This window comes from Oncorhynchus nerka, linkage group LG14 (genome assembly GCF_034236695.1).
Source record: "Oncorhynchus nerka isolate Pitt River linkage group LG14, Oner_Uvic_2.0, whole genome shotgun sequence".
NCBI lineage: Eukaryota > Metazoa > Chordata > Actinopteri > Salmoniformes > Salmonidae > Oncorhynchus > Oncorhynchus nerka.
In genome coordinates, this window is record NC_088409.1 from 96198074 (window position 1) to 96222794 (window position 24721).

Genomic DNA, 24721 nt, shown 5'->3' on the forward strand with positions numbered 1-24721 from the left:
GGAGTGTAATCACCTGCTGTTCCAGCTCCACCTGCCTTACCTCCAGCTGGGTAAATATATCCTTCATTTCAATGAGAGGGTAGTACTCTGTGCTGGGAGGTTGACTTTCCACTGGGGGTGGCTCGTCTGTGGGGTTATGTTATGAAGAGGTCTGGTCTGACCCGCTCGGGGTGGGGGTATCTTTCTCAAGGGAGAGCTTCTCCTGCTGGGCTAATTTTTTTGATTAGGTGAAAGTCCAGCTGAAACTGTTTGGGGTTACCCTGTACCTTTACTGTTCCAGACTTATAGAGATGTATATTAGCTGACTCAGAGTCCTCGTTGTCAAGTATCCTGAGTTTCCACCCCTTTAACTAATTTAACTTCTTGAGTGTAGGGGGCAGGATTTTCATTTTTGGAAACAAAAAAAAACATACCCATTTGAACCTGCCTATTTCTCAGGCCCAGAAACTAGAATATGCATATAATTGTCAGATTAGGATAGAAAACACTCTAAAGTTTCCAAAACGGTCAAAATATTGTCTGTGAGTATAACAGAACTGATATTGCAGGCGAAAACCTGAGGAAAATTAAACCAGGAAGTGCTGTTTTTCCTGAAAGTTCTCTGTTCCATTGGATGCCTTGCCTCCATTTAAAGGGATATCAACCAGATTCCTTTTCCTATGGCTTCAAGGTGTCAACAGTCTTTAGACATAGTTTCAGGCTTTTATTTTGAAAAATTAGCGAGAAAGATATCGCGTCAGTGGAGAGCTGGGTGTTCGCAGTTTTGCTTGCGCAACAGAGTGGGGCAGCCATTGTCTCTCCCTCTCCTATTGAAAAAGCGACATGTTTCTGTGGACAATACGGATACTATTTGGAATTTGTCTGCGATGTCGTGACCGCTCGAACCTGTGGATTTCTGAACATTACGCGCCAAACAAATGGAGGTATTTTGGTATAAAAATAATCTTTATGGAACAAAAGGAACATTTGTGTAACTGGGAGTCTCGTGAGTGCAAACATCCAAAGATCATGAAAGGTAAGCGATTTAATCTATTGCTTTTCTGACCAATCTACTTGGCTGCTAGTGTTTGTAATATTTCGTCTACTGAGAGAGATGTTCTTACATAAACGCTTGTTATGCTTTCGCAGAAAAGCTGGATTGAGATCTGACAACCAGGTGGATTAACAAGCTAAACTGTGTTTTGCTATATTGCACTTGTATTTTTAGTAATTTAATTCGGCGCGCTGCAATTCAGCGGGTGTTGATGAAAATGAGCCCGCTAAAGGGATGGGTGTATCAAGAAGTTAACACCCCCCCCCCCTCTCGCAACAAAGGGGTAGTGTGCTAATATAGCACTGTGCCATGCCAGGGGATGGTCTGTGTGGAAGGTTGCTGATGTTCCCATTTTTGTGATAGCTTCATTTTGTAATCTTTTCTTACCTTATCATTCTTTACATACACAGGGTACTGTATTTTAATTGCCTCTGAACAGCGGGAGGGAGCTTCTAAGGCCTCCCCATTTGGTTGGGGTAGACTGTGTGACTCTCCTGCCATTGTTGGGCTAATGGGCTTTGACACCTCTCACTTGACACGTCAGTGCTAATTGAAGCTGTATCAAGCTTGGCAGAATTATGTTAGAATTCAGTCCTTATAAAGTAATGTGTATTCGTCTTGGCTTTTGCTTCCTCACTCCATACCTCTCGCTTTCTCTTACAAACAACTAGTTTGGTTTGGGTTTTAACGAATTCAAAAAAGGTGCCATATTGAAAGTCACTGAGCTCTTCAGTACAGGCCATTCTACTGCCAATGTTTGTCTATGGAGATAGCATGGGAAGCAGACCATCAGGTGAGGTCATTTTATTATGCACATATTCAATTCTCTGTATTTCACATGAAAAACAAAAACACTACACATGACAGTCATGATATTTACAAGGATTTATAAGGTGAATACTGAAGCAAAACAAGTTAGTACCTCAGATTAGATGTCTATATTATGTGTGCAAGTCATCAAGTCTGATTCATCCCATGATAAAGAACACAGAGCTTTGTTTCCCCCCCAACAAGATGTTTCTGTTACAGGAGGAGCGTCAGCTGGGGAACCGATAGGGAGACCTGCAGCTCTAAGCTACTGTTACAGGAGTGTCAGCTGGGGAACCGATAGGGAGACCTGCAGCTCTAAGCTACTGTTACAGGAGGAGTGTCAGCTGGGGAACCGATAGGGAGACCTGCAGCTCTAAGCAACTGTTACAGGAGGAGCGTCAGCTGGGGAACCGATAGGGAGACCTGCAGCTCTAAGCTACTGTTACAGGAGGAGCGTCAGCTGGGGAACCGATAGGGAGACCTGCAGCTCTAAGCTACTGTTACAGGAGGAGCGTCAGCTGGGGAACCGATAGGGAGACCTGCAGCTCTAAGCTACTGTTACAGGAGGAGCGTCAGCTGGGGAACCGATAGGGAGACCTGCATCTCTAAGCTACTGTTACAGGAGGAGTGTCAGCTGGGGAACCTGCAGCTCTAAGCTACTGTTACAGGAGGAGTGTCAGCTGGGGAACCGATAGGGAGACCTGCAGCTCTAAACTACTGCTGACTGCAGCTCTGTTCAACCTCAATAACAGCTACATGCTCAGACTACAAAAATACCTCAAGCCTGACATGCTGTAGGGGGGTTTCCTTAACCCCTTGTCCTTCCCCTTTTCCCTCGTGTTGGTCCTTCCATGTCACAGGGCCGGTAGTTTGAGACAGAAAGGTAGGAAGACAACAGGCCCAGTACACCTCACATGATCACTGAGCCTAACAGGCCTTTAGGGGATGAGAAGAACTCGAGAAGACAACAATGTTCCTCCCTAGTAATCTGGACTGGTCCTTCGACAAACAATATATCCATACCCACTCAATTCTAAAAGACAACACCAAACTACCATTGGTCCTCGTCTTTCTCCCGGTGACCGTAGGGATTCTGCTAATAGAACGCTCAGGCTATTATAGTGAATTCAGCTGCAGAACCAGATGTCCAACGTGAAATGTACAACACTTGGCTTCATCAAACATCTTGTATCTGGCATCAGTTTTGTCTGCCTCATGTTCTGCCTCATTGGTTTCCTTGGTGATTAGAAAATCCAGGCTAACCAGTTTTTGACTGGCATCTGGTATTGTTGTGGGTATGTAGTATCAGAGTACAAAAACCCTTAGTAGGTGCCCTTTTGATTTAAAAACAGACAGTGCTTTAGTTTGTTTAAAAATAATAATAACAAAAGATGAGTAAAAACAACCAAAGAGACAAAACGTAAAGTACAGTAGCACATAACGGGTGCAGGGTTGCTATGGGAAACAGGAATGAACATTGAACCACCATAACAATTTTTTCTGTTTTCTACAAGTTATGCTGCAGCCATCTGATTAAGTTTTCCGTCATCGTGCGTCCAATCAGGAAGTCGGTTGGCCACACGGTGAACATGAGGGCGCCGTGGAAACCTCTGGCGTAGTGTTCGTGAGTCACCTCGACTCCGGCGCGACGCAAGCGCGCGGCATACATCACCCCGTCGTCCCGCAGCACATCGTACTCGCACGTCAGAACGTAGGCCTTCGGTAGCGAGCGTAGAGCGGCATCCGGGACCAGCAGGGGCGAGGCCCGGGGGTCAGCGATGGAGCGCCATGGCCCGTCCGACCCCGCCCCTCCCGCCGACAACGCCACAACCGGAGCGCTGTAGTTATACTTGCCCCGGAAGGACTCTGGCAGGAAGGCACTCCAGTTGACGAATTTGAGCAGAGCAGCGGACTCTGGGCTGTTGTGAGTGTTGGTCATCATGGCCCTGAAGAAGGTCTTGTCGCTGGTGAAGTACTCGCTCCAGAAGCGCACCATTAGGGTACGGGGCAGGATAGGCATGTTCTGGTTCTGCTGGTAGGATGGAGTATTGAGGTCCAGAGCCTGCAGCACAGGGTAGAGCAGGGCCTGGACCTTCAGCTGCAACTGCTGTTCTGGATCCTGCTGCAGCTGGACACACACACAGAGGACCATTAGAACTAGTGGTCTGTACTGTACTGCAGCCTTGGATGGCTCCTCCTAATCTCAGCTAATTATAGATCAAAACAGTGGATAGATAATACTGCTTTTTTAACACAGACCGCTAACCTGCTGGGACACGGCAGCAGCCAGGTTTCCCCCGGCGCTGTCCCCAGATACAGCGATGCGTCCTGGGTCTACAGAGTACTGGGCCAGGACCCCCCTCTGGAGGAAGTGCTTCACCGCCCGGTACACGTCCTCATAGGGGACGGGGAAATGGTGCTCGGGGGCCAGGCGGTACCTGGGAAGAAACAGGAGTTAGATAGAATTCAGGTCATCTCACCTGAGAAACACATGTGTACCTGAGGTACACTACCGGTCAAAAGTAGTGTAGAACACCTGCTCATTCAGGGGTTTATTTCTACATTGTAGAATAATAGTTGATGTCTTCAAACTACAAAATAACACAAATGGAATTATGTCGTAACCAAAATAAAATGTTAAATCAAAATATATTTTATATTAGTAGCCACCCTTTGCCTTGAAGACAGCTTTGCACACTCTTGGCATTCTCTCAACCAGCTTCATGAGGTAGTCACCTGGAATGCATCAAAATTAACAGGTGTGCCATGTTGAAAGGGAAATTGTGAATTTCATTCCTTCTTAATGCGTTTGAGCCAATCAGTTGTGTTGTGACTAGGTAGGGGGGTATACAGAAGATGGTCTATTTGGTAAAAGTCCATATTATGGCAAGAACAACTCAAATGCGCAGATAAAGTAATGATGGACTGTCATTTAAGTCATGAAGGTCAGACAATTTGGAAAACTTCAAGAACTTTTAAAGTTTCTTCAAGTGCAGTTGCAAAAGCCATCAAGCACTGAGATGAAACTGGCTCTCATGAGGACCGCCACAGGAAAGGAAGACCCATAGTTATCTCTGCTACAGAGGAAAAGTTCATTACAGTTACGAGCCTCGGAAATTGCAGCCCAAATAAATGCTTCAGAGTTCAAGTAACAGACATCTCAACATCAATTGTTGAGGAGACTGTGTGAATCAGGCCTTCATTGTCAAATTGCTGTAAAGAAACCACTGCTAAAGGACACCAATAAGAAGAGACTTGCTTGGGCCAAGAAACACGAGCGATGGACATTAGAACAACCTCCTCATCCTGCATAATCTATCTACTGTGTAGGACCAAAGGCTAGCTGATACAAGAGCATTGCTTTTCATTAGATGGTGTGGAGATAAGACAAGTCATAATGATACTGTATAATAAAGTCAGAATTCAGCCCATGAACACATGAAGAATAAAACATTTTAGCATTGGAATGTTGACAGGAATTTGGCTGGCAGACTGCACACCCACACTATCTCGCTCTCACCCTTAGTACTACTGTACACACACACACTATCTCACTCTCACCCTTAGTACTACTGTACACACCCACACTATCTCGCTCTCACCCTTAGTACTACTGTACACACACACACTATCTCGCTCTCACCCTTAGTACTACTGTACACACACACACTATCTCACTCTCACCCTTAGTACTACTGTACACACACACACTATCTCGCTCTCACCCTTAGTACTACTGTACACACACACACTATCTCACTCTCACCCTTAGTACTACTGTACACACACACACTATCTCGCTCTCACCCTTAGTACTACTGTACACACACACACTATCTCGCTCTCACCCTTAGTACTACTGTACACACACACACTATCTCACTCTCACCCTTAGTACTACTGTACACACACACACTATCTCGCTCTCACCCTTAGTACTACTGTACACACACACACTATCTCGCTCTCACCCTTAGTACTACTGTACACACACACACTATCTCGCTCTCACCCTTAGTACTACTGTACACACACACACTATCTCACTCTCACCCTTAGTACTACTGTACACACACACACTATCTCACTCTCACCCTTAGTACTACTGTGCACACCCACAGGAATTTAGCGGGAAGGAATCCAATTTTGTGATTAAGGGAGAGCCAATTCACTCGCTAAACCAGCTGCTTATTACTAGTACTGGTAACAAGACAGAGAGCGAGAGGGAGAGGATCCACTCCTATTGATGTAGGGTTAGGGAATCAGAGGGGAGTGAGAGGAGAGTGAGAGTAGAGTAGGAGTAGAGTAGAGTAGGAGTAGGAGTAGAGTAGGAGTAGGAGTAGAGTAGGAGTAGGGGTAGAGTAGGAGTAGGAGTAGGAGTAGAGTAGGAGTAGGGGAGCGAGAGGGGAGGGGAGCGAGAGGGGAGGGGAGCGAGAGGGGAGGGGAGCTAGAGGGGAGGGAGCTAGAGGGGAGGGGAGCGATAGGAGGGGAGAGGAGAGGAGGGGAGGGGAGAGGAGCGGAGGGAGAGGAGAGAGGAGGGAGAGAGGGGAGCGGAGCGAGAGGGGAACGGAGCGAGAGGGGAACGGAGCGAGAGGGGAGCGAGAGGCGCGAGCCCGAAGAGGGGCGCGAGCGAAGCTGAGAGAGAAGAGCGAGACACAGCGGAGAGGGCATGAAAGAGAGAGAAGTAGAGAGATGGCGAAAGGTAGTGTGTGTATTTATGTCTTCCAAATCAAACGAGAGCTGCCGTTTCACAATTTTACCAAGTATAAACAAGCAGATGTTTATCGTGGGCCTATCTGAGCTTTCACAGCAGCCTGTTAGATAAGATGTGTATCATAACACCGGCTGTATGTCAGATACACAGCAAAGATATACTCACTCTACAGACACGACCACAGAGTTAAGATCCATGACCATCTGCCTAGCCAGGAGGTCATATGGTCCCATTCCTGCACACAGAGAGGAGAGCAGAGAGCCATCAGAGACTAGATCTAATATCATATTATATCATCAACAGCTGCAACGTACTCAATAGTATGTTGAGCATCTCATTCTCAATACTCTTGTAGTCCTGGAAAGTAACAAACGCACAGCAGATTCCAGGCACAACACGACACTTGTCAAATGATTGCCTTTGGTTACCAGGGGGTCACCACGGTCTCTGTGCTGAACAGCTTAAACAGAGCTAATGTTCCTCAGGAGACGTGGAGGGTGAACAGAGTGTAAATTAATTCTATAGTAAACTGTAGAATACCATACACTAGAGGTTGACCGGCGATTTCAAGTTTCCATAACAATCGGTAAATGGGCATTTTTGGACACCGATTATAGGCCGATTACATTGCATTCCGTGAGTAGACTGCGTGACAGGCTGACCACCTGTTACGCGAGTGCAGCAAGGAGCCAAGGTAAGTTGCTAGCTAGCAATAAACTTATCTTATAAAAAACAATCAATCTTCACATAATCACCAGTTAACCTCGTAATCAAACCATGTGTAGTTAACTAGCTTGTCCTGCGTTGCATTTAATCAACCGCCTGTTAATTAACCACCTGTTAATTGGAGTGGGGCCAAAATTCACCCAACTTATTTTGGGAAGCTTGTGGAAGGCTACACGAAACATTTGACCCAAGTTAAACCATTTAAAAAAGGCAATGCTACCAAATACTAATTGAATGTATGTAAATTTCTGACCCACTGGGAATGTGATGAAAGAAATGAACACTGAAATAAATCATTCTACTATTATTCTGACATTTCACATTCTTAAAATAAAAGTGGTGATCCTAACTGACCTAAAACAGGGAATTTATACTAGGATTAAATGTCAGAAACTGTGAAAAAAGTTTAAATGTATTTGGCTAAGGTGTATGTAAACGTCTGAGTTTAACTGTATATGAAATACAAAAGGTATAGAGAGAAACAGTCGACGCGTCATAATTCCTATAATAACTACAACCTAAAACTTCTTAACTGGGAATATTGAAGAACTGGGAATATTGAACCACCAGCTTTCATATGTTCTCATGTTCCGAGCAAGAAACTTAAACGTTAGCTTTTTTTTTTTTTTTTTTAATGGCACATATTGCGCTTTTACTTCCTTCTCGCATTATTTAAACCAAATTGCACATTTCATTATTTATTCGAGACAAAACAGATTTTATTTATGTATTATATTAAGTTAAAATAGTGTTCATTGTGCATTCCGTATTGTTGTAATTGTCATTATTATAAATATTAAAAAATTAAATAATACAGTAGATTAATCCGCATAGACTTTTTTTGGGGTCCTCCAATCATCCGTATCGGCGTTAAAATCATAATCGGTCGACCTCTACAACACACTGTTGTACACTACACTCTGTTGTACACTACACTACACACTGTTGTACACTACACTACACACTGTTGTACACTACACTACACACTGTTCTACACTACACTACACACTGTTCTACACTACACTACACACTGTTGTGCACTACACTACACACTGTTGTGCACTACACTACACACTGTTGTGCACTACACTACACACTGTTGTGCACTACACTACACACTGTTGTGCACTACACACCGTTGTACACTACACACCGTTGTACACTACACACCGTTGTACACTACACACCATTGTACACCACACTACACTGTTGTATACTACACACTTTTACACTACACACTGGTGTACACTACACAACACACTGTTGTATACTACACACTTTTACACTACACACTGGTGTACACTACACAACACACTGTTGTATACTACACACTTTTACACTACACACTGGTGTACACTACACAACACACTGTTGTATACTACACACTTTTACACAACACACTGTTGTATACTACACACTTTTACACTACACACCATTGTACACCACACTACACACTGTTGTATCGCTCAATCATGTCTCGTATTTACTATAGAATGTTGTAGTATACAGTAGAATACTATAGTAAATACTACAGTAATATCCACAAAAATATCACGGTCCGTAAAAACACTACTTTTTTTGACCATAGTAAAAACTACAGTATTTCATTGGCATATACCCTGCCCATTCCCCTCCCCCATATCGCTGGGGCCTCTGGTTCTTTCTTGGCTCGATTCCAAGTGCCGACTTTCAGCCCACTGAACCTCTACGACATTACATTATGCTGGCTGGATTCCAACATCCTTTTGCCATTCAATGCACCTTTCATTTCCTCCCTTGATCGACACAACCTGTGATCACAAATACACATGTAAATCCGCTACTCACTGGCGCTGCCCAGGCACCATCCTCCTCCGTGCAGGTATATGACTGCTCTCCTCAGCTCAGTGTCGCCGCCCTGCAGTTTGGGCTGGTACACCACCACCTCCACCTCATCAAACAGCTCCTCCGTGACGTGCACACGTTGGTCTGACACGGGCACCACCCGCTCAGCGAACGTGATGAACATCATCACCCCCATGTAGTCCTTCAACCCCAGCAGCTCACTGAAGTCTGCCTGCAGAGAGAGATGAAGAGGCATGTTGGAGCAGAGCGGTAGAGATATGAAAAGCAGAGAGAAGGAGACCAGAAGGGGAAGAGACAAGATGGAGACCAGGGGAAGAGACAAGGAGGAGACCAGGGGAAGAGACAAGGAGGAGACCAGGGGAAGAGACAAGGAGGAGACCAGGGGAAGAGACAAGGAGGAGACCAGGGGAAGAGACAAGGAGGAGACCAGGGGAAGAGACAAGGAGGAGACCAGGGGAAGAGACCAGGGGAAGAGACAAGGAGGAGACCAGGGGAAGAGACAAGGAGGAGACCAGGGGAAGAGACAAGGAGGAGACCAGGGGAAGAGACAAGGAGGAGACCAGGGGAAGAGACAAGGAGGAGACCAGGGAAGAGACAAGGAGGAGACCAGGGAAGAGACAAGGAGGAGACCAGGGGAAGAGACAAGGAGGAGACCAGGGGAAGAGACAAGGAGGAGACCAGGGGAAGAGACAAGGAGGAGACCAGGGGAAGAGACAAGGAGGAGACCAGGGGAAGAGACAAGGAGGAGACCAGGGGAAGAGACAAGGAGGAGACCAGGGGAAGAGACAAGGAGGAGACCAGGGGAAGAGACAAGGAGGAGACCAGGGGAAGAGACAAGAAGGAGACCAGGGGAAGAGACAAGAAGGAGACCAGGGGAAGAGACAAGAAGGAGACCAGGGGAAGAGACAAGAAGGAGACCAGGGGAAGAGACAAGAAGGAGACCAGGGGAAGAGACAAGAAGGAGACCAGGGGAAGAGACAAGAAGGAGACCAGGGGAAGAGACAAGATGGAGACCAGGGGAAGAGACAAGATGGAGACCAGGGGAAGAGACAAGATGGAGACCAGGGGAAGAGACAAGGAGGAGACCAGGGGAAGAGACAAGGAGGAGACCAGGGGAAGAGACAAGGAGGAGACCAGGGGAAGAGACAAGGAGGAGACCAGGGGAAGAGACAAGAAGGAGACCAGGTGAAGAGACAAGAAGGAGACCAGGGGAAGAGACAAGAAAGAGACCAGGGGAAGAGACAAGAAGGAGACCAGGGGAAGAGACCAGGGGAAGAGACAAGGAGGAGACCAGGGGAAGAGACAAGGAGGAGACCAGGGGAAGAGACAAGGAGGAGACCAGGGGAAGAGACAAGGAGGAGACCAGGGGAAGAGACAAGAAGGAGACCAGGGGAAGAGACCAGAGGAAGAGACCAGAGGAAGAGACCTGGGGAAGAGACCTGGGGAAGAGACAAGGAGACCAGGGGAAGAGACAAGGAGACCAGGGGAAGAGACCGGAAAGGAGACCAGGGGAAGAGCCCGGAAAGGAGACCAGGGGAAGAGCCCGGAAAGGAGACCAGGGGAAGAGCCCGGAAAGGAGACCAGGGGAAGAGCCCGGAAAGGAGACCAGGGGAAGAGCCCGGAAAGGAGACCAGGGGAAGAGCCCGGAAAGGAGACCAGGGGAAGAGACCGGAAAGGAGACCAGGGGAAGAGACCGGAAAGGAGACCAGGGGAAGAGACCGGAAAGGAGACCAGAGGAAGAGAACAGAAGGGAGACCAGGGGAAGAGACCAGGGAAGAGACCAGGGAAGAGACCAGGGGAAGAGACCAGGGGAAGAGACCAGAAGGAGACCAGGGGAAGAGACCAGGGCAAGAGACCAGAAGGAGACCAGGGGAAGAGACCAGAAGGAGACCAGAAGGAGACCAGGGGAAGAGACCAGAAGGAGACCAGGGGAAGAGACCAGAAGGAGACCAGGGGAAGAGACCAGAAGGAGACCAGGGGAAGAGACCAGAAGGAGACCAGGGGAAGGGAAGAGAATGAATAAAGGCATACAGAAGGGATGTTGTGAGGGAGGACAAAAACATAGGGAGAGAGAAAGAGGGGGAGGAAGAGAAGGAAGAAGAGAGAAATATGGATAAAAAGATATGGATAAAGATAAATAAATCTTAGTTTCAAATCTGGGGTAATTAGATGTTCATTAACTGCAATTAAACGAGAGGAACAAGTTTGGGAGTAAAGGGCTTTCGCCTGATTCGTGTGAGCTTCAGAGGGGATCTACAGTCAAGGCCCCAGCTGTCCACCAGAAGAACCCAGCTGGTCACCAGAAGGCCCCAAGCTGTCCTCCAGAAAGGCCCCAAGCTGTCCTCCAGAAAGGCCCCAAGCTGTCCTCCAGAAAGGCCCCAAGCTGTCCACCAGAAGGCCCCAAGCTGTCCACCAGAAGGCCCAAGCTGTCCACCAGAAGGCCCAAGCTGTCCACCAGAAGGCCCAAGCTGTCCACCAGAGGCCCAAGCTATCCACCAGAAGGCCCAAGCTGTCCACCAGAAGGCCCAAGCTGTCCACCAGAGGCCCAAGCTGTCCACCAGAGGCCCAAGCTGTCCACCAGAGGCCCAAGCTGTCCACCAGGAGGCCCAAGCTGTCCACCAGAAGGCCCAAGCTGTCCACCAGAAGGCCCAAGCTGTCCACCAGAAGGCCCAAGCTGTCCACCAGAAGGCCCCAAGCTGTCCACCAGAAGGCCCAAGCTGTCCACCAGAAGGCCCAAGCTGTCCACCAGAGGCCCAAGCTGTCCACCAGAAGGCCCAAGCTGTCCACCAGAGGCCCAAGCTGTCCACCAGAGGCCCAAGCTGTCCACCAGAAGGCCCAAGCTGTCCACCAGAAGGCCCAAGCTGTCCACCAGAGGCCCAAGCTGTCCACCAGAAGGCCCAAGCTGTCCACCAGAAGGCCCAAGCTGTCCACCAGAGGCCCAAGCTGTCCACCAGAGGCCCAAGCTGTCCACCAGAGGGGATCTACAGTCCTGTTGTTATTTAGTGTCTATGCGTGCCATGCACCGGCTAAACATGTCAGTAAAGGCTCCTTCCTTGCTCTAGGACAGAGACAGGCATGACCGAGGATAATTCTATTGTAAAAATGTTATACAAATTGCTGACTGAATACCAGGAGAAGTTCACCCCTTGGCCCTCAATCAAAATGTATTTGTTTCACTCAACTGGAACAGAGTGAATTATTGTCTGTTTAATAAACGATTTATACTGTATGTTAATTTGCAGAGAATATTGTAGTTGATTCTTCTGGACAACACTTTTATCTGGATCCAGTTCAATGGAGATATTGAGCATTTTTTCTCCAAATAATAATAAGAAGACAGACATCTAGTCAGGGGGGAATCTAGTCATCTAGTCAGGGGGGAATTCAGTCTAATTTAAACATTTCGCTCTGTATAATATATATATAATAATTTGAAATACATACTTTGAACAATGTCGAATTATATATTATCTATAATCGATAAACATCTCTGGTGTCATGCTGGGATATAAACAGTCGTCTCATCTGGTGCCTCCGTTAATAAAGCATCGATTTTCTTTATTAGGGTCTATAATTAGAACAGGTGAGTAGGACTACAATAGCTGGATTACCGTCTGATATAATCTGGTTCGACTGTCATTCTGCATGTCTGCATGTACCCAACAACCTCAGCGGAATCCATTTACTACGCTACTAACTAGACTGTGTACCGTGCCAAAGGACTGGCCAATAACAATTTCATTCCAGTCAAACATCATAAAAACAGTATTGATTTATATAAAAATGTATGAGTTTTACGCATGACTCCCACGCACATCGGAGAAGCGTAACTTTAAGTATGATTCCCCCTTGATAGTAAAATCACAATATTAAAAACACAACAGAATAAACCAGCCTAATATTTTCTGAATCAAAAACGAATATAATAAGTCATCGTTAATCAACTCAAAGTATTTTTACCAGGTGGCTGAGACTTCTGAAGAAGCAGTCGGTCAACATGAGTTTCCATCTCTCCTCTATCTCGTCTGGAATGGGCTGGTAAACATAATAAGATGTGAACGCTCCTAAAGACAGGAGTAAAAATATGCCTTTCAACCGCATTTTACGAGTCCCCAGCTATTGATGGAAGAAAGCAGAAAGAAACTGTGTCTGTTTTGCTTGTTAACAAGTCACTTCAATCCGAGCAGAGCGTAATAGTGGATTCATTCTGGAACTGAGCCAGCCAGATATGAAAGCACGTGTTAAGAGTTATCTGATCTTTATAAGCGAGCATGACGTATGGAAGGCCAAGAGGTTCAAAACGTCCTACCCGGAACACGTCTTGTTATTATCATTTTTACACTTGCTTTTTTCAAGTATCAAATTTCATTTTCTGTACACGTGATTTTTTTCACCTGTTCAGTGTGTGTTTACAGGTGATTTTTACACTCGTTCATTAAACCTGTTCAATGTGTGTTTACAGGTGATTAGAACGCTTGTTATGGTCATTTTTACACTCGTTCATTACACCTGTACAGCCTATTGGGTAAGGAATTGAGTTTTTGTAGTTGTTTTGGGATAATTCCCTAACATTTTATATTTGGTAGCTAACGTCGCATTTTGTGATTTTTTTTAAGCATTTATGTATTTTTTAAAAAGCAAAGTATTCATAATTCATAGAGTGAATTTTTAAATTTTAATTAGCTATCCATAATTTTTCCTTGTCTGAAGTTTCAAACTAAATATTAAGGATATATAAAAAATAAAATAAAAATTATGACATTTTACATCCACCAGAGGGGATTGTTTTGCGAAAAGTACCAACTTTTCCAAACCCCCATTTGTTTGATAAATAAATTGAATCAATAATAGTCACTATACTTTCCAAACCACAAAGGCTGAATTCAAATGTTTTCTAAAGGGAATTTATAAACTGTTATTGAGGCAGCGGAGTAAGGACCAGGGTTCACAACATTTCAGATAAATAAACTTCTTCACTGCACCTGTACATAACCCATCTGTAAACAGCCCATCTATCTACCTCATCCCCATACAGTGTTTATTTATTTATCTTGCTCCTTTGCACCCCAGTATCTCTACTTGCACATTAATGTTCTGCACATCTACCATTCCAGTGTTAAATTGCTATATTGTAACTACTTTGCCACCATGGCCTATTTATTGCCTTAACTCCCTTCTACTGTATTATTGACTGTATGTTTGTTTTACTCCATGTGTAACTCTGTTGTTGTGTGTCGAATTTCTACGCTTTATCTTGGCCAGGTCGCAGTTGCAAATGAGAATTCGTTCTCAACTAGGCCACCTGGTTAAATAAAGGTGAAATTCTTGTGCGTATGGAAAATGTCTGGGATCTTTTATTTCAGCTCTTGAAACATGAGACCAACACTTTACATGCTGCATTTATATTTTTGTTCAGTGTATATATATATATGTCCATGTGAAAACGTGATGCAAACTGAGACGGCACCGCTCAAGTTGGTAATCCAATGTTTTGAAAATAGCTGATTAATTCTCCCTTCCGCCTCCAATGTATTCCATATTGCTCACTTCCTCACCAGACAGTAGCAACAAAACTATTCAAAAACATGCTATTTTCATTCATCAACCACATTTTTTGTAAAGGTAGTAGACATTTACAGTAGACATTTCCCCAATCATAGTCTAGCTCAAAACTATTGACACTGTTTCAGCATGTAAAAAGTAACAGTACAAAACATTTTAACAAACATAAAATAATGAGTTTTGACTGAATAGATATTGAACAAATGTTCCAAAACAATACATTACACTATAGACCTGCTAAATTACTCACTTCCAGCATTTTAAAAAAACAGAATAAACTAAAAGAATGTATTTATTTCTGATGTAACAGTTGTTCATGAAGTAAACATTGTATGACTTGGTGAAGATGTGGGAGAAAGAAGCTGTCTGTTTTCCTCCGCCTCCTTCATCCGTGGTGCTCGTTCAACATGGCATTTGGAGATTCCTGTGAACATCCAACAGTCATACACATGTCATTCTGAACAGCAACATCTTTCTAATAAGAATTTAGACCAGTTGACAATTCAACAGAATTCAGGTCTTGTTCGTGTTGATGATCAGTACAACATGAGACAGATACTGTAGCAAGCCATGGTATATATATCAGACCGTATACCACAGGTATGAGTCAATATTACTTGTTTACTGTTGTAATTACATTTGTAAACAGTTTTTAATAGCAATAAGGCACGTCAGGGGTTTGGGGTATATGGCCAATATAGCAGGGCTAAGGGCTGTATCCAGGCACTCTGCATTGCATCGTGCATAAGAACAGCCCTTAGCCATGGTATATTGGCCATATACCACAAACCCGAGGTGCCTTATTGCTTAAATATAACAGATACAGATTATGAGCATGTGAGGTTTCAAATAATAATAATGTCACTACTACTAGCTCCCTCCCTGCTTTTCCTGAACATGTTTATCTGATAGAGCTAGTTGTTATTGTTCTAGCTTGCTCATCCATAGCAGGCTTTTCTCCTCCCTGCTGATCTTCAGGCGCTTGACTACCTGATCATCAACTTGTGGCTGTAACATGGACATTGCAATAGAACAACTAGATACACTTAGAAAAAAAGGGTTCTTCAGCTGTCCCCATAGTATAACCCTTTTTGGTTCCAGGTAGAACCATTTTGGGGTTTCATTCCAGGTCGCAATAGCACATTTTCTTCTAAGAGTGTAGCTTTATCAAATACACATTTTCAGGAAAAGCAGCTCATTTAGCAAGCCAATAAAATGTCTCTGATATAACGAGCTAGTAATTCATTCAATTCTATACACGTTCCTCCTCCTCGCTGGTCTGCGGATGCGTGAGTACTTGATTATGATGTTGTGGCTGTAACGTTGCAAAAGAAGACCAATAATTTGAACTAACAACTTTATCAGATAGACATTTAGCAGGAAAAACAGCTAATTTAGCAAGCCAATAAAATACTTATTGCATTGGTTCAACCTTGAAATATAACTACTCTCTGTAGCAGTTTGCTCTCACCTCGTCTGGGCACTGCACCAGACAGATCTTATCCCACATTCTCTACTCTAGATTCTGCAGGGAGCTAGCCTGTTCTCTTAAAACATTAGCCAATAGCTAAGTTAGACAATTTGAGCAAATCAATCTCAGCTTGCTAACTAGCAAAGCCAAACAATTACACAACAAATATACACAAAGTAAACAATTATTTTCTAACTAACAAATAACTATTGCTCTGTTCCACAACGTAACAACCATTAGTTACAGGCTAGAGTCTAGACAGAAAACTATGGCTAGCTAGCTAACAAGCCATGCTAATTCAATGAAAATAAACTCATTTAGCAATCCAGCGTCAGCTTTGTAGTTGTAATGCAATGTGGAAAAAGTTGTTTTAAATTTATTCATTCATTTATCTCACAAACGCCTTGCTGTAGCGTTCGCATTTGCTAAATGTAATTGACTAATTTTAACATTTTCATCCATATTAAGAAACATCTCCTCCCTCCCTGAATAAGCGACTCATCTCGAAAAGGCCGGAAGTCAAACAAAGTCAAAGTCCCGGATATGGAGGTGGGAAGGGCGACAGCGTGGTCAGTTCAGACGCAGGAAATGTGTCCCTTACTACGCATGCGTTCAGAACCGCGGCACAGTTTCATGCGTCTTAAATAAAGTCCAACAGTCAAAACTTCTCATCGCTTGGTGTACATTTTTACACGTGATTTTTCAGCGTGTCTTTTCTGCCATAAACAGGTGAATGAAGTGCCTGTCTTTCTTAATTTCACACGTTTTGAAATTAAGCATTTGTTTACACTTTTTTTTCACCTGTTGTGTTTGCATAAAATGCAAATGACTTCTGTGAAGTTCTTTTTTCAAAGTAGGAAAATGGTATAGTTGATTTTCTCTGTTCCAAAAGCCATAAAGCTTTTCGTAAAGCTTAATATATTTAGAAAAACTAATGTTTTTATAGAAGCCCACTGACTTGATTCTTCAAGTAAACTTAAGATGGGAAAAACATCGAAAGAGGAGTTCCTTCTCTAACATTACCAATCTGTATTATTTCCAGATTCTAGATATGTATTTATACATTCCATCACGGTTTACAACTAATACAGTATAGCGTTTATGGGTGTGTATTTGTCTTCTGAAAGTCCGCAAGCATGTTGTGCTATAAGCTTCCCATACTATTGTATTTTAGCTAGCTAAGTTAGCTGGTTAGCTGTCTTTTATACTGACTAACTTTAGCCAAGAGGATGTTGTACCTAATTTGTTACTCATGTCATAGTGAAGACGTCGCCCTTTTCTGACTCTTGCCAACTGTCAGCCCAGGAACTTGTGATATAGATGAATGCCGTCATCGTTATGTTACGGAAACGAACGTTGCTATCTATTTCATGCCTGCTAGTTAACAGTACAATGTTAGTTAACTTGTGTGCTAACCCAGCTACCTATTTATTGTTCAAAGGCAGGATGGAGACACTGGGATGTATGTCAGAGACCCATACAGTAGTAACCCCGCTGTAGCATCCCTGTAGGCTTGACCCATACAGTAGTAACCCCGCTGTAGCATCCCTGTAGGCTTGTTTGACATCTACCTTGATGTCTGGACTTTTATGGCTCAGAAATAACAGGATAGTTATGAACAACGATACTGATGATATAGCTTTTGTCAAGTGTCCTTTAAACTACACTGGTCCAGGGCAAGCAGCCCTGGTCCCACTCCTCTCCCTCCATCACTACAGAGTAGCATTACTTGAACTTCTATTGCTGCATACTGGATCTGCTATAAATACCGTCCTCCTGTAGCACCAGCAGGTTGGAGATGTGGCCACCACCATTCCCTTTATGTACCGCTTCTGTTTGTACATTTCTTTCTATTTGGAACGGTGGTTCACACGTTATGTTGTCTAATTGTACATTTCTTTCTATTTGGAACGGTGGTTCACACGTTATGTTGTCTAATTCCAGGTGCATACAGGGATACTTTTCTTTCTATTTGGAACGGTGGTTCACACGTTATGTTGTCTAATTCCAGGTGCATACAGGGATACATTTCTTTCTATTTGGAACGGTGGTTCACACGTTATGTTGTCTAATTCCAGGTGCATACAGGGATACTTTTCTTTCTATTTGGAACGGTGGTTCACACGTTATGTTGTCTAATTCCAGGTGCATACAGGGATACTTTTCTTTTTTTGTGTGCTCCATTTTATGTATGTTTTGTTTATTCCCTGTGTAACTCTGTTGTTGTTGTATGTGTCGATTTGCTACGCTTTATCTTGGCCAGGTCGCAGTTGCAAATGAGAACTTGTTCTCAACTAGCCGACCTGGTTAAATAAAGGTGAAATAAAATAAATTTAAAAAGTGTTTTTTATTATAGTGGTCTTTCCACATGTCATACATAGAGGGGATGATTGAAAGGGCATTCCTTACGTTTAACATGTGTGTTCATAGCTCAAGGTGTTTAAATCTCTGTCATTGTGTTTTAAAGCAATCGTCTTCGCCGTGGCGACGTACAACAACCGGAAGTTCCAGGATGTTGGTGTACAGATGAGTATCAGGTAATGAAGACCACAAGTCTTTCATGTATATGCATGAAGACATAGACATTGAGTGTAAAAGGAAGACAGAAGCATCTTCAAGGCGTAAAAAATATAAAATATATGTACATTTTGAGAAACATATCAAGATGGATTTATCCTTACATCTTTGGTCAAATAAAATTAACAACCATTTGATTGTAGTTTAGCTGAAGTCCAGCCCAAAAAGATTATTATTTTGCTCAAGCTATGTAGCTTATTGATTCTTTCTTGATAAATAAAATTACACCAAAAAAAAATTGTTTTGCTGTTTCTCTGTAATACTAGCCACCTAGCAATTTTATATAGTTGGCATCAGCTATTCAGCTAGATACCAACTGACCACAGACTTCAGTTTAACGTCTAGTTTTGATTTACATTTGGTGAATTGTCAACTAACGTGAATTCAATATAAATAAATAATAATAATAAATAAAAACATTTATCAACATATTCGATTTAGGTAAAAAAGTTTGGAGAAAAAAATTACGAAATTCTTGTATTTCACCTGCTGGAATGTTTGCCAGACTTTAGAAAATGAAATAAGTTATTAAATGTACTGAATAAGACACATTCTGTTCAATTTTTACCCAGATTTTAGCAGAGACGCTGAGAAGCATATTTCATATCTTTAAATAAAGACGCACCAGTCAGGATGATACAGAGGTAAGTTTACTGTAGATATTTAGACAAATACTTGGTTACCATGTCATCTGGCAATGTATGATAATACCATGATATTTGTATATGAATTATGATGCCATGATATGTGCCTGAATTGCAGATGTGTGTTCTGATCCCATGTACTGTTGTAAATGTGAATGTAATACAGTGGAGGCTGGTGGAAGGAGCTATAGGAGGATGGGCTCTGTGTAATGGCTGACATGGAATAAATGGAACGGAGTCAATCATTTGGTTTCCATGTGTTTGATACCGTTCCTATTTACTCATCATTAGATAAAATGAGATTTCGGTCTTGGGTGTTTGTTTCCTGATCAATCCCTGTGGGGAGGGGGGCTGGGGGGTTGTCCACTAAAGCTAACATATGGCATTTTTTAAGATGGTCATACCGTGGATAATTTCGCTATTTGATTTTGAATTTTAGGACCCCTTTAGGTCTGTAGCAGTGTCTGTGCTATTGGATGGTGAGCAATCACCACAGCACTTCAGCTCATGTTAGTGGGCATCATCCAATCAAAAGCCAACCTTCATTATAACCCATTGTGATGCATGAATGTTCCAAACTCCATTCGAAACCAGACTGGCTTTATGATAAAAATATTCCTGTTTACACTTTGTGGTCAATTTTGCCACTAGAATGTTTCTGACTCATCGATTCCACATAGGCCCATTTTCAAGGGTACTTGTTGCTTTTTAAAGGCTGTCGCTCTTTATCTTCGCTGAAGTATGTAAACACATCATCCAGAGATGTTTTGAAACATAACATGGTGTGTTGTAACACCACTTAAACAAATGTTGTGTAACACCTTGCCAGGGGACTGGGCGCACAAACAGAAAAGGTTGAAAAAACTATTTCCGTGTTTCGAGTTCTGTTTAGTGTAGAATTAGAAACCTCTTTCGGTGTCATTTCCTCTCCAAAGCTTCATAATTAACACTATTGTGGTGTTTTAAATCCAGTCTGCTGCAGAATTACATCACTTCCTCTGAAGTATTTTAATGTTTAAACATTGACTTCTGTATCTGATTATTTGTCAGTTTAACCCATTTTTGACAGGTATTGCTGAGCAAGTGCTCGATCCACTAGCAGTAACTACAGACTTGACAGCAAGTGTTGCAAGGTACTGTGCTTGCAGCTACTGTTGAAAGCTGGAACTGTGGGTATGGGTTTGTTTCATCGTTGAACATCATTTTCCCTAATGGTTTTAATATCCGTTCTTCAAGATCCATTACACCGCATGATAAAACAAGCTGCTAAATACTCATATAGGAATAGATTTTTATTTCTTCAAACATACATAAAACATGGTGTAAAATCATATAAAGTCCAAACATGTTGAATTACCCACAATCCTCTAAAAACAGCCACGTGGCAAAATAGGAAGTGCATGGAGATTTAAAGTCAGACTTCCAATGAGTTCAATCATTCATTATCTCATAAAAATATATTTAAATTTTGAGAAACATATCAAGATGGATTTATCCTTACATCTTTGGTCAAATAAAATTAACAACCATTTGATTGTAGTTTAGCTGAAGTCCAGCCCAAAAAGAGTCCCAATATTTAAGTCCAATTTGAATTTAGTTTTTTAAAAGATACTTCTCATTATATCACACTAGTCCATTGAATTATTCAATTTTCAAAATTTAAGTCCAATTAAAAAAAAAAAAATCCTCTATCCGAAGATATATTAACCCAATGTCTGTCATGTTTGTGGATGATGTGAATGATGTCGCCTCTGCTTACCCTGCTCCAGTGCATCTCCAGAGGGACTGAGGGCTAGTGCGCAGGCGTTGTCGAGCTCTGTAAAGCAGATGGCAACCACCACGAAAATGGCGTATGCGAGCGTGAGTAAGATTACGTTCAAAAAACAAAGGTTGGACATCTTGGATGCTGTCCCCAGTTCATATGTTGTAACACCACTTAATCAAGTGTTGTGTAACACCTTGCCAGGGGACTGGACACACTAACAGAAAAGGTTGAAAAAACTATTTTCATGTTTCGAGTTCTGTTTAGTGTAGAATTAGAAACCTCTTTTGGTGTGATTTCCTCTCCAAAGCTTGATAATTAACACTATTGTGGTGTTTTAAATCCTGTCTGGTGCAGAATTACATCACTTCCTCTGAAGTATATTTACCTCAGTGGTTATGGGTGGAGATCCCGCCTACAACGTAGTTTGATGATTGATGGCTTTCTAACCAATCAAGGGATAGCCCTGTGGTTATGTTCTTTGTGAGTGTCAGTCTAACTGGAGCGAGTCAGTCTCCCTCTGTGTTTTGCATTAACTACATTTACATGTTGTGAATAAACAACCTGAAAGAGAGAAAGTTGTTGTGGTCTTCTTTCAACACCATCCACCAACGAGGAGTTGACTGAACAACAGTCATTCAGCCACAGTGCTGATGTTGCTTCCAGAGGCAGTTTGGAACTGTATAGTGAGCCACTTTACGACTGAGCCGGTGTTACTCCTAGACATTTCCACTTCACAATAACAGCACCTAGAGTGAGTGAGTGAGAGAGATTTTTACTAGACTACTCGCCTATCCTGGTTGAGCATTTTTCGGATTCTCTCTATCTCTATCTCTCTCTCTCTCTCTCTCTCTCTCTCTCTCTCTCTCTCTCTCTCTCTCTCATATATATACATATATATACATACACATGTACAGACAACAAACTGACCCCTATAATGTACTTGTTATTTTTTGGGGGGTATTGATGTATGATTGTATGATTTTAGATTTTTGTTTATTCTTGAATGTTTTTGTTAAGGTTTGTTTTGAGGCTTTACATGTATGTTGTTTACAAACTTTGGAGTAAATCAAGCTTATATGTTGGTTTCTGTTTCACAGTTGAACTAAAGTCATGAGGCATTTATAAGTTATATTCTTCAAGAATCAATGAGTACATATTAATTTATAAGTCCAAAAATGTATGTTCTGCAGAGACATCTTATGTCCCGTGAAAAATAGCATTTAAGGGACCGAAGCATCACCCATCATGTTTTAGAAAACACTTTCTACATGGTGTCACAGATAACTTCTGATGTTTGATGGCCTACTTGTCCTTTTACATGACATTAAACTTAAACGTTGACCTTGACCCAGCCGTATGTGTCACGCCCTGACCTTAGTTATCTTTGTTTTCTTTATTATTTTGGTTAGGTCAGGGTGTGACGAGGGTGGTATGTGTGTTTTTGTCGTGTCTAGGGTTTTTTGTATATCTATGGGGTTTTGGAGCGTTGGACTAGTAACCGGAAGGTTGCAAGTTCAAACCCCCGAGCTGACAAGGTACAAATCTGTTGTTCTGCCCCTGAACAGGCAGTTAACCCACTGTTCCCAGGCCGTCATTGAAAATAAGAATTTGTTCTTAACTGACTTGCCTAGTTAAATAAAGATAAAATAAATAAATTGTCTAGGTAAATGTAGGTCTATGGTGGTCTGAATTGGTTCCCAATCAGAGGCAGCTGTTTATCGTTGTCTCTGATTGGGGATCACATTTAGGTTGCCATATTCCATTTTGGTTTTGTGAGTTATTGTCTATGTGTAGTTGCCTGTCAGCACTCGTGTCTTATAGCTTCACTGTTGTTTTATTGTTTGTTTAGTGTTCTTCGTGTAAATAAAGAAGAATGTTTTCTAATCACGCTGCGCCTTGGTCTCCTCGTTACGACGAACGTGACAGTAGGCGCCCTCTGTCCACTAGTACATCCCAGTATTGTCTGATAAATCCATGCAGTCAAGTAGTATGCTAATCCATGCAGTCAAGTAGTATGCTACTTTGGAACACACTAAGACATTTACATGATAACTGAATTTGCAACCGTAATTACTATGTCATAAACTGTTCGCAAATCAGTTATTCTTAGCGTTTTTACCAGTTTTACAACATTTTGGTGCCCGTGTGTGTGTGTGTGTGTGTGTGTGTGTGTGTGTGTGTGTGTGTGTGTAAGTGAGCGAGAGAGAAATAGTTTGGCTGTATGTGTGTGGATGTACTGTATGTGTGAGGACAATGTTAAAATGTGTTATTCTCCAAACTGTTTTATATATATATTTGGATAATAATATTCATTGTCTGAGTCCATATGACTTCCATTATACAGTATCATTATCTGACTTGTCTATCATCTGTAAACCAGGGAGGGGAGACCGGGGTTGATTCTCTGGTGTATGTTTCTCAGTACCAGTATATCTTACAACACCTCTCCCTCCTTTATGTATCTTCTCTGGTGTATGTTTCTCAGAACCAGTATATCTTACAACACCTCTCCCTCCTTTATGTATCTTCTCTGGTGTATGTCTCTCAGTACCAGTATATCTTACAACACCTCTCCCTCCTTTATGTATCTTCTCTGGTGTATGTCTCTCAGCACCAGTATATCTTACAACACCTCTCCCTCCTTTATGTATCTTCTCTGGTGTATGTCTCTCAGCACCAGTATATCTTACAACACCTCTCCCTCCTTTATGTATCTTCTCTGGTGTATGTTTCTCAGCACCAGTATATCTTACAACACCTCTCCCTCCTTTATGTATCTTCTCTGGTGTATGTTTCTCAGCACCAGTATATCTTACAACACCTCTCCCTCCTTTATGTATCTTCTCTGGTGTATGTTTCTCAGAACCAGTATATCTTACAACACCTCTCCCTCCTTTATGTATCTTCTCTGGTGTATGTTTCTCAGAACCAGTATATCTTACAACACCTCTCCCTCCTTTATGTATCTTCTCTGGTGTATGTTTCTCAGCACCAGTATATCTTACAACACCTCTCCCTCCTTTATGTATCTTCTCTCCCTCCTTTATGTATCTTCTCTGGTGTATGTTTCTCAGCACCAGTATATCTTACAACACCTCTCTCCTTTATGTATCTTCTCTGGTGTATGTCTCTCAGCACCAGTATATCTTACAACACCTCTCCCTCCTTTATGTATCTTCTCTGGTGTATGTTTCTCAGCACCAGTATACAACACCTCTCCCTCCTTTATCTTATGTCTCTCAGCACAGTATACCAACACCTCTCCCTCCTTTATGTATCTTCTCTGGTGTATGTTTCTCAGCACCAGTATATCTTACAACACCTCTCCCTCCTTTATGTATCTTCTCTGGTGTATGTCTCTCACACCTTTATATCTTCTCTGGTGTACAGCACCTCTCCCTCCTTTATGTATCTTCTCTGGTGTATGTCTCTCAGCACCAGTATATCTTACAACACCTCTCCCTCCTTTATGTATCTTCTCTGGTGTATGTCTCTCAGCACCAGTATATATATCTTACAACACCTCTCCCTCCTTTATGTATCTTCTCTGGTGTATGTTTCTCAGCACCAGTAT

The 24721-nt window shown here is 42.7% G+C and overlaps 1 protein-coding gene and 1 long non-coding RNA gene across 4 annotated transcripts; both read right to left on the reverse strand.

The window, feature by feature from the left end:
• Window positions 1-1822: 1822 nt before the first annotated feature.
• LOC115125077 (arylacetamide deacetylase-like) lies at window positions 1823-13392 on the reverse strand. 2 transcript variants are annotated; one of them, XR_010458558.1, is made up of 6 exons: window positions 13089-13392; window positions 9111-9339; window positions 6723-6792; window positions 4110-4281; window positions 2487-3971; window positions 1823-2440 (listed from the first exon to the last, which is right to left on the reverse strand). XR_010458558.1 is itself a non-coding variant. In XM_065000581.1 (5 exons), the coding sequence occupies exons 1-5, from the start codon at window positions 13227-13229 to the stop codon at window positions 3351-3353; spliced, it is 1233 nt and encodes a 410-aa protein (XP_064856653.1). In that variant the 5' UTR covers window positions 13230-13392; the 3' UTR covers window positions 1823-3350. The 2 variants fall into 2 exon arrangements, 1 of the variants encoding a protein (XP_064856653.1); XM_065000581.1 differs by having other exon boundaries at window positions 1823-3971.
• A 1572-nt stretch (window positions 13393-14964) lies between these two features.
• Window positions 14965-21439, reverse strand: LOC135575028 (uncharacterized). Of its 2 annotated transcripts, none has more exons than XR_010465680.1 (2): window positions 21142-21439; window positions 14965-15114 (listed from the first exon to the last, which is right to left on the reverse strand). It is a non-coding gene; the product is annotated as an uncharacterized LOC135575028 (long non-coding RNA). The 2 variants fall into 2 exon arrangements; XR_010465679.1 differs by lacking the exon at window positions 21142-21439 and adding an exon at window positions 16559-16805.
• Window positions 21440-24721: the final 3282 nt, after the last annotated feature.